The 13,415-nt window shown below is 46.1% G+C and overlaps 1 protein-coding gene across 3 annotated transcripts in view; it reads left to right on the forward strand.

Moving 5' to 3' along the window:
* Positions 1 to 8,200, forward strand: part of SLC1A4 (solute carrier family 1 member 4) — a 37,242-nt gene extending 29,042 nt beyond the window's left edge. For 2 of the 3 annotated variants that reach the window (XM_050952140.1, XM_050952141.1), the window contains exons 7-8: positions 1,558 to 1,692; positions 4,942 to 8,200. In XM_050952140.1, the coding sequence (XP_050808097.1) occupies positions 1,558 to 1,692; positions 4,942 to 5,176 (370 nt within the window). In that variant the 3' untranslated portion in view covers positions 5,177 to 8,200. Of the gene's footprint in view, positions 1 to 9; positions 274 to 1,557; positions 1,693 to 4,941 lie in introns of those variants that run through there. The other variant, XM_050952142.1, reaches the window with a different exon arrangement.
* Positions 8,201 to 13,415: the final 5,215 nt, after the last annotated feature.

Raw genomic sequence — 13,415 nt, forward strand, 5'->3', positions numbered from 1 at the left:
AATACCTAGCAGTTCAAATTCCAGACCTTCAGTTGCCAGTTTTGGTTGGACGTATTCCTGGAGATTTCATCACATGGCAGAATCTTTAATTCCTGGAGACTCCAGGACAACCCAAACCAGACCTTTGAACTGCAGTCTGTAAATTGCTGTGGAACATATTATCCAACAATGCAACAGGAGTCTTTCAAGCTTTATAAATCTCGTTTTGACGTGTACTGAAATTTAGGGAGGTTTGATAGATTTGGAGATTAAAGGCTAGATCTGAATCTTAAATGGATACTGAGCATCTCAAAAACACCATTTGTGCAGAACTCTTCTCTCCATCTCAAGTTCCCCTTTCCATATCCCCTAGCCATCAAGCTAGGTAATTCCATGGCCTCTTCTATGCCCCTGCCATCCATATCCTCCTTAACACTTTGTTCTCTTTTACCTTTCGTGTTCGGATACCAATAAGTCACTTCTTTCTTTACAACCAATCCAAACCCCATCCTTTCCTTCCTGTCCTCACTGCTACTTGCTGTGTTCCTCCCTGCCTTGATAATTTCCCACTTTGTCTACGGTAACTTCCCTTTCTCTGGCCTTTTCAGTGCCCAGGCCACTGCCCTCTCATCTACCCAGAATGCTGCCCTCGAGTTCGTCATCTGCATGCAGCACTTTGACCACATTGCTCCCCTTGTGTGCTCCATTTGGCAGCTGCACATCATCAGTTTCATATACCTTGCCCTCACGTGCTGGGTGCCTCTGCCCCAGCCTGTGTCCCATCCCTAGCTTTCCACAACTGCCTTATTGGGAGCCTTTTCTCCGCCTATCATTTTGCATGTTCCTTTTATGCCCTCCTGTTTGTCTATCAATACTGCACCCATCCCTGTGCTAATCAAGCACCTTCTCCCACAAGCACCCTCATGCTGGGCTATTCCTTTCACACCTGACATAACCTATATACCATGAACTGTCTTTTTCCTCCTTCAGATCCCTCCCCAAGACCCTCCAAAATCTCTCCGTGATCCCACAAATAATTTTTAACACCTCTAAGACACCAACATTCTGCATCCCGCAGACATCCCTGGGCTATATTCTGGTTGCTCCGCTTCCTTCCTTCCAGCCACCCCTGTTCCTGTTATTTGCTTTCTTCCCTTGCTCTTTTGCCTGCATCTTGTCCATTTGGATCACTTACACTCCTCTGGGCAGGAACAGGTCTGATTCTGACTGCAAAGCATCCAGCACACTTTGATTGCTGTGATCATTTTTTATGTACATGTCAGAGATGCACGTTGCTCATCTGAAAATACACTGGTAGTATTCGCAGCAGAGTCATTACTTGGATAGCTAGTTTTCATTCTTGCAGAATAACAGCACTCAGCACCCAACAGTATTAATTTCTGTATGGACATCTGCAGAATACATGGCCCGATATGGAAGAATTTGTAGACAAAGAAGCTACATTGCCCCCCTCCTTTTGCTTTGGTTAAAATTGCCACTGTAGGAAAATAGGCGCCGTAACCGTTGAATGAGCGTGTTAGTGAAACTGCACTAACTCGTGTTTGAAAACATTCTCAGTGTGACTGCCACTGCAGCCAGCGTTGGAGCGGCTGGAGTCCCAGCTGGAGGAGTTCTGACCATTGCTATTATCCTGGAGGCCATTGGACTTCCCACCAACGATCTATCCTTGATATTAGCAGTGGACTGGATTGTGTAAGTACTGTATAATATATATCATCTGCGGCTGCATATGTAATTGGAAGCACAGCACTAGGGGAACAAAAGCAATAGTCTAGAAAACAAAAACGCAAATCAAACAGTTGTATATCAAGTTTACACACTCTCTCTCTTCCCCAGAAAAGGCCAAGAATAACATAATTCAGTTTCAGTTAAATAAGAACTATGGGGCAGATCCTGGAGTACTTATTCAACTTGTACTTCATCTTTGCTGAGATGAAATTCCCGCTGATGCTAGTTCTCTTGAGAGGAATTATTTAGAGCTGTACGAAGGGTATAGGGGATAGAAGAAAAAGAGGACTGAGGCTGAATAATGGGGAAAGCTTCCTGAGCATTGGATTTATTAGGCAGTGCGATGGTCTCCTGGGGAAAGCTGTACACACCCTGTTGCTTCAGACATTTAAAACTAGGGTAGACAAAGGGCTGGGAACAATCCTACATTGGCAGAAGAATGGAGTCAGAGGACAAGCGGTGCTCATAAGACAGAGCTGATATTGCTGCATGAACATGTTATTGGACAGGAGCAGTTTTCATCAAGAGTTTAGTTAGCTATTTTTGCTCCTCTCCTTTCTTTGCTGTTGGAAAGAGCCAGATAAGGCCCAAATTCTGACGTTCTTATTCAGTTCTGCTCAGTTCTTACCAAGACAAATCTCCCTTCTGAAATCATGGGAGATTATCCCACAGCCTGACAGATCCCAGGGTGAAGAGTCTGATCCTGCTATTCAGATTAACTTTCTTCTCATGACTCCTAGATTTACCCTCTTGTACCGCCCTAAATAACTTCACTCCCAGAGGGAAAGGTTAAAAGACCCCATTTGTATAGCTCAGTTAAGTAACATGGGTACCATCTGCGAATACCTGAGAGGCGTAGATAGCTCTTCTGTCACTTTAACTGAGCTGTCTAAAATGGGGCTCTGAGCCTTTTCCGCTCAACCAATCTCTTACGCCCTTTAATCATTGCTGTCCGCCTGCGAACTCCCCACTTACAGCAGAGTTTTAGCCACTGACTCTGAACCTCTCCTTGCCCCAATGCCCAGGAAATTTATCAATCAATCTTAATAACCCAGAAAGCCTAACATTAAAGTACTTTAACACCGACCTTGCAGTGCTAGTGAAATAAAAGGTTTAGAGTGCGTTGACCTAGTCTGCAGTCAAGACCATTGGCTGGAGAAGGCTACTGAGGCAAATCCCTGGGCCAGGTTATTGTTGGATGCACAAGGCAAGGGAAAAGAGCAACAATCATTCTCCCTTCCTACTTCACCCCCACCCACTTTGTTCTCATTGTGCAGGGCCAGGCATAGTCGCAGTCCTTGGGCACCAGCCACTTTAAAAGGGGTTGTGGGAGGAGGCAGAGCAGTGGCCCTAGCCCCCTCCCTCCACACGTGGCCACACATGATGCACCTTCCTGACAGGTGTGACAGTGGCTGCACCATCCTCTGTGGGCCTGGAAGCTGCAGGAGTTGTGCATAGGGCTTCCCAGGGCTCCCTCTAGGTCTGGATGGCTCTGAGCCCACTCCTCCTTGAGTAATAAACTGCACTCTCTGTGTATCGTGTGCCTCCTCCACACAGTCCCCTTCCCTTCATAGTACACCGCAATGCATTGCTGTCAGTACTGCACGGGAAGCAGCCTGGTTGTTGCAGCTGATGTGATTATAATGATGAGGATGTTGTGGCGGGAGGGAAGTAACCTTGTGACCTATTTTATTGCAAAGCGTTGAATAAGCAAATAGTACCAAGTCACAAGTTAAACACATGGTGAAATTAGTCCATGAGTAGACTGAGTGAGGTCCCAAAGCACAGAGGGAAGAAATGTGCCCGTTTTTTAGCAGATAGCCGTCATTTTAATCCTCTCTCCCACTTCAGAGCAACAACGTGATCCAGAAACCTCCTTTCATTACTCTGTAGCCTTGTCACATTCGCTTGTGGTGCATGGCCCAGGGGCAGCAGGATGGGACATGGTGCCAAAGCTCATACAGCAGCACTAGTGATGGTGCTTTGGTGCCTGCTTTCATACTCACCTGCACATCATGGGTTGGAAGGTCTGATTCAGGCTAGAACATCGCCAGGTTTCACTATGCTTAGGGGAGCAAAGGCAGCGAAACAATCCAGTGAAAGCTGGATGAAAAGCTGGGCCCGGTGGGACAGAGGCAGTAATGAAAAGGAGCTCAGTGCAGGAGAAGGAAAGGCATGAACAGGGCCTGTCTACGTCCTGGAACAGGCTCCCATGTGTGCTCACTGAGCTTTTGAGTGATGTGCAGACTACAGGCTTCTCTTTAGTTAAAAATAAAGAGCCCAATTCATCCATATCCAAACTTGGCAGCCCGTCCCACCTCTGTGATGGAAGACTAGCAGTGGGCCACGAGTGACCATTCAGGGGACTCAAGGTCAGGAATGGGTTCAGGGCTCACTCTTCCTATGCTGGTGGGGACAGCTGTGGAGGGAGAGAAGTGGAAGCAGTGGGATAGTGGAGAAAGCACATCTGTCTTAGGGGAGATCCCTTGTGGGTGCCCCCTTGTCTAGAGGTGAAGTGTTACACTGGCAGCTGAAGAGGAAGCATAGAGACTGAGAACAGCCAACGCTAATAGTTGGAGCCACCCATAAAACACTCTACATTTCTATAATACTTAAACTATGATGATACTTATAGAGAACAGCTAATACCACTGTCAATCCATGAGTATTCCTTCTGTCTCCATTGACTTCTGTGGCGTTTCACCAGGGATGAATTTGGCCCTATATATTTAATTATCATAGAATATCAGAGTTGGAAGGGACCTCAGGAGATCATCTAGTCCAACCCTCTGCTCACAGCAGGACCAATCCCCAACTAAATCAGCCCAGCCAGGGCTTTGTCAAGCCTGAACTTAAAAACCCCTAAAGAAGGAGATTCCACCACCTCCCTAGGTAACCCAGTCCAGTGCTTCACCACCCTCCTAGTGAAAAAGTTTTTCCTAACATCCAACCTAAACCTCCCCCACTGCAACTTGAGACCATTACGCCTTGTTCTGTCATCAGCTACCACTGAGAACAGTCTAGATCCATCCTCTTTGGAACCCCCTTTCAGGTAGTTGAAAGCAGCTATCAAATCCCCCCTCATTCTTCTTTTCTGCAGACTAAACAATCCCAGTTCCCTCAGCCTCTCCTCATAAGTCATGTGCTCCAGCCCCCTAATCATTTGTATTGCTTAAGTTAAAAAGGTGCCTATGTGCTTTTGCCATTGACCAGGGACCGAACCACCACTGTTGTGAATGTTGAAGGAGATGCCCTAGGAGCAGGTATCCTCCATTATCTGAATCAAAAAGAAAAGACAGCGAAAGAGGAGGAGCTAGATGAAGTCAATGTAGAAGCGATTCCCAACTGCAAATCTGAAGGGGAAACATCGCCTCTGGTAACACACAGGAACCAAGTCCCCACCCCAGCCAGCACTGCGGAGCCAGAGTCAAAAGAATCAGTAATGTGAACTCAGGGAAAACTTGCAAACAGGTGGACTGCTGCCTTGTTAACATGCTAGACCATTTGCACTGCAGTTAGGAACTGGCTGTGTGTTCACCTTTTGAGTTTCAGTGGCAATGATTTGAAGCTACAGACTTGTTAGGCGTGTGGCTGTCTGTGTCTCCCTGGAGAGAGCGATCACTTCATAATGATGTTATGATGTGTCCTACAACACAGGTATGTGTGTGGTGTGTGTACATGCATACATGTGTATGACAACAGTACCAATAAGGATTCTTTTGGGGGGTTAAAAATTTATTAGTAAAAGTCCGTGGGGAGGGGAAAAGAGGCTAAACCGAGAGGACATACTGGTTGTAGATGGAACTTGCACCACAAACAGGTCTGAGAACTAAGGGATCCTGAATGGCAGGGTAATGTTATGCAGGAGCCCTTGCTCAGAAACACCTATTTAATAGTATCTAATGGGAAAATAGAAAGTGCATTTCTAACAGAGACACCTCCTTGTCCTTTGTGCACATGTTACAGCAAATAAATGCTGAAGACCAGTCATTTTAAAATCCAAATTAATAGCTCAGGGGAATCTGATCTTCATTCTATTGCCAAGCAACTTTATCAAAACATCCCCAGGAAGCAGACATTGTGGCAGCGTTCGCTCTCTATTCTCCTAGCTTTCAGTGATAGAAATCAGCCCCGCAACTTTAAACTCTAACATAACAAAGATTGGATGCAGACAAAAGATCTGCTTTGCTCCGTATTTAAAACTGACAAACCAATTTTAAGCCAGTTTTGGCAAAGTAATTACACTTGGGTTGAAAACTTCTATAGCAAGTTACAGTATAACTGCATCTACAATAGAATTGTCTATAACAACCCTGAGTGACAAAGAATTCAGCTCTACGCACCTAAACACACACATGCACCTACTGCCGCTAAAAACTGTTCCTGTTTCTTTAATGGCTCAAGTCAGACATATTAGGACACATCCTTTTCCAAGCAACATTTCTCAGACGAGAAAGGAATATTAAAAACTCAAAATGTGAAAACTGATGAAAAATCCAGAACATTATCCCCTGGCTGTCCAGAGTAGGGACTACTGATGGCATGAGAGGGGAAGGCGTCTGGAATCCAATGATTACTGGTAATCATCCTGGCTCTTGGCACGCTGTGCCTGCCCCTCTTTGCATGCTGCCCTGGTGTCCCTGTCCCTTTGAGCAGCATAGCCAGCTTGACAGAAGTGCCACTGTTGGACCCCTTGTCTGCAGGAGTTTGATCTCATCGTGTCTGTTCTTACCACAGGAGGTGGAAGAAGCCATAGGCCAAGACTTAATGGTGCAAGTTTTAATTCCTACAGGGTCTTCTGCCTGAAATTGAACCAGCTGCTCCCTGACTTCTACACTGCCCCTACAGGGCCAGAGCCACAGCTCATTGGAATCAATGGCCAGACTGCCACTGAAACAGGGCCTCAGAATGAACATTGTTCAAAGGATGGGGCTTCCCTTTCCTCACAAGTCAATGCAATGCATGGTCCCAGCTCCTCTCTGTGTGAGCCTCCCAGGCGTGGTTAGCATCATTATTGCTTGTGGAACAGAGGGGAGCAGTTGTGCTATTGTTGGCTTGTCTCAGCAATGAACATTTACCCTAGGTAAAAAGCAGCAATTCTCTCCCTTAGTTTTCCTTTACAAACTGCTACACAAAGTGTACACAGGGATCACAGCCCACACCAATGAAACGCAGCCACCTGTGAGGTGAAATGAATTGTGCACAGCAATGCTACACACATGCTTAAGATAGGAAGTGATGAAAGAGTCAGTCAGCTCTGAAACTGCACATAGAATTTATTCTTTTGATTTAAATCCATGTTCTTAAAAAAAAAAGCCCACAACACTCCTTGACTCATTTAAAAAATATAGTGGTATAAAGAGACTCCTTGCGGGACTCCCCTTTGCCCAATAATTAACGTGCTCACCACCCAGCACCTGACAGTAATGTCACAATCTTACAATCCCCTGTAAGATTCCTCCTAGTTCCTCTCAGCTCAGGAACACAAAAGGGGCCTTACCACCTGTCCTGAAGGTCAACACACTAGGGATATTTTGGACCAACGTGGGGTATGACTCTTAGATTGGCGAGCCCCTGGCAGAATACCCTGCCCCCTCTCTGGGGTGCCAACCCAGTTGTCCCTATTCCACAGTCCCAACTGTGGCAGCATAGCGTGTTCATTAGGTCCCAGGCTATTGAGCGCCTTATAGGGCAAAGCGCATAGTTCAGATTCTACACGGTACCTGATAGGTTGCCAGGGCCGATCCAAAAGCAGGGATGTCATGTTCCCCACAGGATGTACCCTGTAATAAACGAGCTGTGGAATTCTGCACCAGCTTCAGTTTCTGGATAGATTTTAGATGGAGCCTCATGTAAAGCACATTGCATTAGTTACATTTAGGGAGCTAGGCTAATTACTGGAGCTGGAATTTAACCAAGGCCAACACTCCTGCGTGTGCAAAAAAGTGCCAGAGAATTTGTATGGACCACAAGATTGTTCAGGACCATTCTTCTTAATGTTCAAGAAATCTGGAATCTTGCAGGTAGCAAAACTATTTTAAGCTTGTACAATGAGCCAGTCCTTTCATTATTCTAATGTAGCAAGAGACATCCAAGAGATTCCCTGGAAAATCACTTTCTCAGTGCCAGTCAAACTACATATTTCTTTTGATAATCCTTGTCATAAGTAATAGTTCTCATTGTCTGCTCTTACACATGATGTTACTTGCCTTAAACACTGTGCAGTCCTATTTGACGGCTTTGTCATTTCTACTTGGGTGTTCCTTTAGTTTGTGCTCTTTGAGGTGCATGTACAATGCAAAATTGTAATGGATCCAAGGTTATAGTATCTTTAATGCAAATGAGATTGTACAAGTTAGCATCTGTCTTGTAACGTGGGGCCTGATCCAAAATGCAATTAAGTTGATGAGAAACTTTCTGTTCACTTTACTTGACATTAAATCAGGTCTTTAAAATAACATCATTACAAAAACAATTCTATAAAAGGTCCTTGAAGCGTCTTCTTACTGTGTAGGACTGGCCTGGTATTCGGCTATAGTACTTATGATGCACCAGACCGTATTACACAAAGAGCACTGTATTTCAGAGCACTTTACAGAAGCTGTGGCAAAGGGACTGCATGCTGGCAGACAAAGCAGCTGTTGTGTGCTCAGCAGCCAGGCCAGTAAAGCCAATCACATCTGTACTGCTGCCAGCACAGATCACCAGGATTTCTTTGTAATATTGATATGGTCTGTAAACAATTCCAATTCCTTTGCATTAATGTGTATAATTGAGTTGTACAATTTCACTGGTCCCTTCCTTGATTTGTCTCCAGGCTGAAAACATGTTGAGTCAATTGATTTTCCTGCCATTAATATACCAGTTCCTTTGTATGAAATAAGTATTTTTTGGTCTTTGAATCAGAAGGGGCAGTTACTGTCCCTTCTCCCTGGAGCCAGTGTACTCCATAGGAGTTGAAAGAGAGCCTTCCCCCAACAGACTCCAGGCTGCTATGCATTTTCTGAGGTTGTGCCCTCCCTTTCCTGTGGCTGCACTCTCTAAGGGGAGGGAGCCAGGGACCAGGATCATAACGGCATAGTTTAGGTTCTAAGGCCCTCACTTAACCCTATTTAGCACTGGTGCGGGGATTTCATTAAGGTTACTATTGATTTATTCCAGTGAGAGGGGAGGCAGAGAGGGACCATAGGTGGAATTAGAAGATCTACCAGGTTATCCACAACTATCTCAGACTCTCTGGTTTAGTGGTGGGTTTCTCTGACACAAGACCATTGTTTTCTTGATATCACTCCTGGAAACATTATTCTACAAAGCGATATTTCCACAGTATGACCTCACTACGCCCGTCAACCAGCCTATTCCAGCCAGCAACGCTCGTGCAAATACTGATTGCAGAGGTTGCTGGCACTTTTGAATGTGGCATCAGAGAAGAGAGTGCCACATTGTTGTTGAGTGGGTAGAGGTTCTTTGGAGACTTCAAGTAACCTGCCTTTGCTTTGGGTAGGAGGCTACCTCTGTAATGGGAGGTATCTAAAGTTTCTTAGTTTCGAACAGTCCAAGAAGTTATACAAACAGGAGTATTCTAGACCTTCTTAGGATAGCAGGTGTCAGCATATAGGGACCTGTTGGTTTCACTCTGGTACTTTGAACGTCCCTCAGGCTGTCAGTGTGAGGAGCAATCTTTGTATTGCAGTTCCAAAGTGCTGCTGTTTTTAGTATAACGTTGTGGTGTGGCCCTTTTCCCAATTAAGTCTTTGTCAGTTTGCTGTGATTCAGCTGTGGGATGTACTATGGGAGAGAAGGCTTCTGGTTCAGAGACACAGCCTGTGAGGGGCAGTGTGGGCTAGGGATAAGTTTGGGATTGGTGACCAGGAACCCCTGAGGTCTAGTCCCAGTTCTGCCACTTGACTCAAGTCACTTGACTTGTCTGACCCAGATTCTCATTTATACATAGGGCAGGTCAACACTAGAAGCAGGGGCGGCTCTAGCTTTTTGGCTGCCCCAAGCATGGCAGGCAGGCAGCCTTGGAGTGCTGGTGCCTGGAGCTGCCGCTGACTAGAAGCGCTACATTGGCACAACTTCACTGATGCAGCTGCTCCACTGTAGTGTGTCTGGTGAAGACACTTTACAGGGCTGCCCAGAGGATTCAGGGGGCCTGGGGTCTTCGGCGGTGGGGGGCTCCCACTTCGGTAATTTGGTGGCGGGGAGGTCCTTCCACCCTGGAGCGGAAGGACCCCCCCCCCGCTGAAGACCTGGAGTGGAAGAAGCTCTGGGGGCCTGGGCCCTTCAGAGTTTTCCAGGGCCCCCGAAGCGAGTGAAGGACCCTGCTCCAGGGGCCCCAAAAAACTCTCATGGGGGCCCCTGCAGTGCCCAGGGCTTGGGGCAAATTGCCCCACTTGTCCCCCCACCCTCTGGGCAGCTCTGATGCTCTATGTCAATGGGAGAGCGCTCTCCCATGGGCACAATTACTCCACTTCTGTGAGAGGTGGAAGCTATGTCGGCGTCAGCGCTTAGGTTGCTGTCATCTGCATCGCTCGGGCGGGGTGCGTGTGTCTTTTTCACCCTCCTGAGCAACATAAGTTACGTCGACTCAAGGGGTAGTGTAGATCTGCCCTAAGATGTCTTGACAGCAGTTTGGCACTGGGACTTCAATGTCTGTTTAAACTGCCAGCATGATGTAAAGAGGCCTTAGGGTAAAAAAGAGAATCTGTCCCTCTCTCCTCGTTTCCCTCTGCAATGGAGACAGCACAAAGCCACACCTGGGTGTGTGAGTCGCTGTTAGTGCCTTGTGCCTCGGAAGCATTGCAAAGAGTGAGCCTGAAACACAATTTCAACACATGAAGTGCTCCAGTAGCCTCCTGCTGCACAGTCTGCCAAGGCTTAGCGTTGTGAGAGAACGGCTCGGTCATCGTAAATGTCCATTTTCTAGAAAGGGGTGTGCCACGTATCGTTCCTTGTTCTGTGAAAAATAGTTCCTAGGAGAAGACAAGAGGAAAGAAGCAAAGTGGTTATAAACACTACACGAGCAAAGTGGTTATAAACACCACACACACACACACACACTTTGTGTATATGCTCTTTTTAAAAACATTTCCTGAAGCAAGAGTTTGGCTCCAAGGCTGCTTTGGTATAAATGCTAAAGCTAGAAGGTGGTTCAGTTTCCAGTGTAGAGTTTACAGTAGAAAGGGGGTTAAAAGTCTTTCTATCTGAGTTGTACAGGACTAAGCATAGTGCAGTCCTGACTCCTAGGCCCTATAATATAATAATGTAACAGAAGGGGCTGGAGTCCCCGAACTGCTACCAAAAGGGCAGCTTGACACCTTCACTTCCCTTGGCAGCTGTCCTGCTTCATGCAGCCAAATGCCTCCCACACATGTATTATCTTTCCCAGTATTAACTCATCTCCCCATCCCCATAGGGTTATTGGAATATATCAGTGGTTAGTGCCCAGCTGTGCACAGGCGGATGTTGGTGTTTGGTGTGACATAGGCAAAGAAAGCCCCACCAGCCAGTCAGAATGGGATTTTGGACAGTCTGTTCCCAGCCATATGCTAATAATACCTGCCTGCCTACCTACCTACCTCACAGGGGCGTTGTGAGGGTTAGTTAGTTACTGGCTGGGCAGCGATTTGAGCAAATGCTGTGCTTTGGAAATGAAGCTGTACCCTGGTTATCCTGGGAAAGGGGACTTTTTCCCCTGCTGGTGTTATGGGGGTTGCCTAACAAGCATCTTCTGTTTTAAGTAGAGGAAGTGTCAATATACATCACCCCGTATTGTTAGTAGTTGAGTTGTGGTGGTGCCATCAGGCTGCATGAAATGCAGTAATTGTGAGAACTTAAGATCCTCCTGGGACATCCCCCACGGTTGTTGAGAATGGCTATGCCTGCCTGAGAGACGCAAGCTTAGACTGAGGATGAACGGTGCTCAATAGTTTTGGAGGGAAAGCTCCAGGAAGCAGGGCCTGTGTTTACAGGTGTGTATTGTACAGCGCTGTGATTAAAAACAAGGGCTGCTAGCCATGACGAAATCAACTGATAAAACCAAACCTCTGCCACCTTCTTGCTGGATAATTCGGCTCCCATGCCAGAGTTGCTTATCTGGTGAATCCCTTTTTCTTATGAAAACGTATGTTGTATGCCGTAGGACGCAAATAAAGGATGGAGCGTTAGGCAGCTATTGAAGAAAGAGCTTCATCTGTCAGGCAGTCCACACACCAAATCCAAAATTTTAGGGCACTGGGCGCTGTGTCCTTCCCTTGTGTTACATACCACACTTCTGAGGCACAGATACACAAGGTGCCTTTTGCAGGGAGAGTCGAGTTGGAGAACGCTCTGGCAATTTCAGGAACTGTGTGAAACCTTCGTGGGGCTGAATCTATATTCACAGCAGTTCACAAGCACATCCCAGTTCTGTCCGGCACAGCCCACTGACAATGTTCTTCATGTTGAAATCCATCCTTTGCCTCTCGGTCTCGACAGGTGCTGCCCTTATAAATAACTCCTCTCGAAGGAGTAAGGAACAAGCACAGGACTGGGAGTTGGGAAATTTAGGGACAGATGCTCAGTTGGTGTAAATTGCCTAAGATCCACTGACTTCAGTGGGACTCTGCCACTTCACACCTGCTGAAGGTCTGCCCCCTAAATTCTAATTCTGCCTCTGATTCAGTGTGTGGAGCTGGGCAAATCACTGAAATCCTCCATCGCTCAGTTTCTTTATCTGTAAAATAGGAATAACAATACTTACCTGAGAGCAGTAGCGTGAGGAGCAAGGAGTTAAAATGTCTGTCAAGTGCTCTGAAGATGCCAAGCCCTAAATATTAATAACAATGAATAAAACATGATAATTAGCCAAAGACTAAACATGATCAATCTGTTGGGCAGCAATTCAAGTCACTGGTGCAGTGTACAAGGGGCAGTGTGTTCTTTATCTGACAGATAAAGGAATCAATCTCTTACAGGTTAGATTCACTGTGCTAGTTCAGTGGATGCTTGTGGGGCAATTTCAGATTTGCTGGCATGTCAAACAAGGGAGTGCAATACACAATCACAGCCCTCCATCCTGACAGACACTGGATTACATGAAGGCCAAATCAGGTGGAATAACTGCGGCTCCTTTAGAGTAAGTATTGAGGAATTGTATTTCCCCCACATATATCTGCTAATGTAAGGGTCCCCATGCACATCTTAACGCTGGTGAAGGAGTATAGAGATTTAGGGCAGTGGCTGGATGGTTTAAGTTATATAAACACTTTTGGGAAGCTTGGGAAAAATAAAATCCTGCTCTCGTGTCTCTTCATTCTAATTACATATGGATGAGCTGTGACTTCACTGGAGGGAAAGATTAGATGAAACATTGAGGGACTTCCTGTGTACTAGGTAGTAGCCACCACAATACACTAAACCAGTGGCTCAAACTTTTGTACTGGTGACCCCTTTCACATAGCAAGCCTCTGAGTGCAACCCCCCCCTTTATAATTTTTTTTTATATATACCCTCATAGACTCATAGACTTTAAGGTCAGAAGGGACCATTATGATCATCTAGTCTGACCTACTGCACAATGCAGGCCACAGAATCTCACCCATCCACTTCAATAACAACCCCCTAACCTATGTCTGAGTTATTGACGTCCTCAAATTGTGGTTTGAAGACCTCAAGCTGCAGAGAATCCTCCAGCAAGTGACCAT

This window comes from Gopherus flavomarginatus, chromosome 4, assembly GCF_025201925.1.
Source record: "Gopherus flavomarginatus isolate rGopFla2 chromosome 4, rGopFla2.mat.asm, whole genome shotgun sequence".
NCBI classification, from domain to species: domain Eukaryota; kingdom Metazoa; phylum Chordata; order Testudines; family Testudinidae; genus Gopherus; species Gopherus flavomarginatus.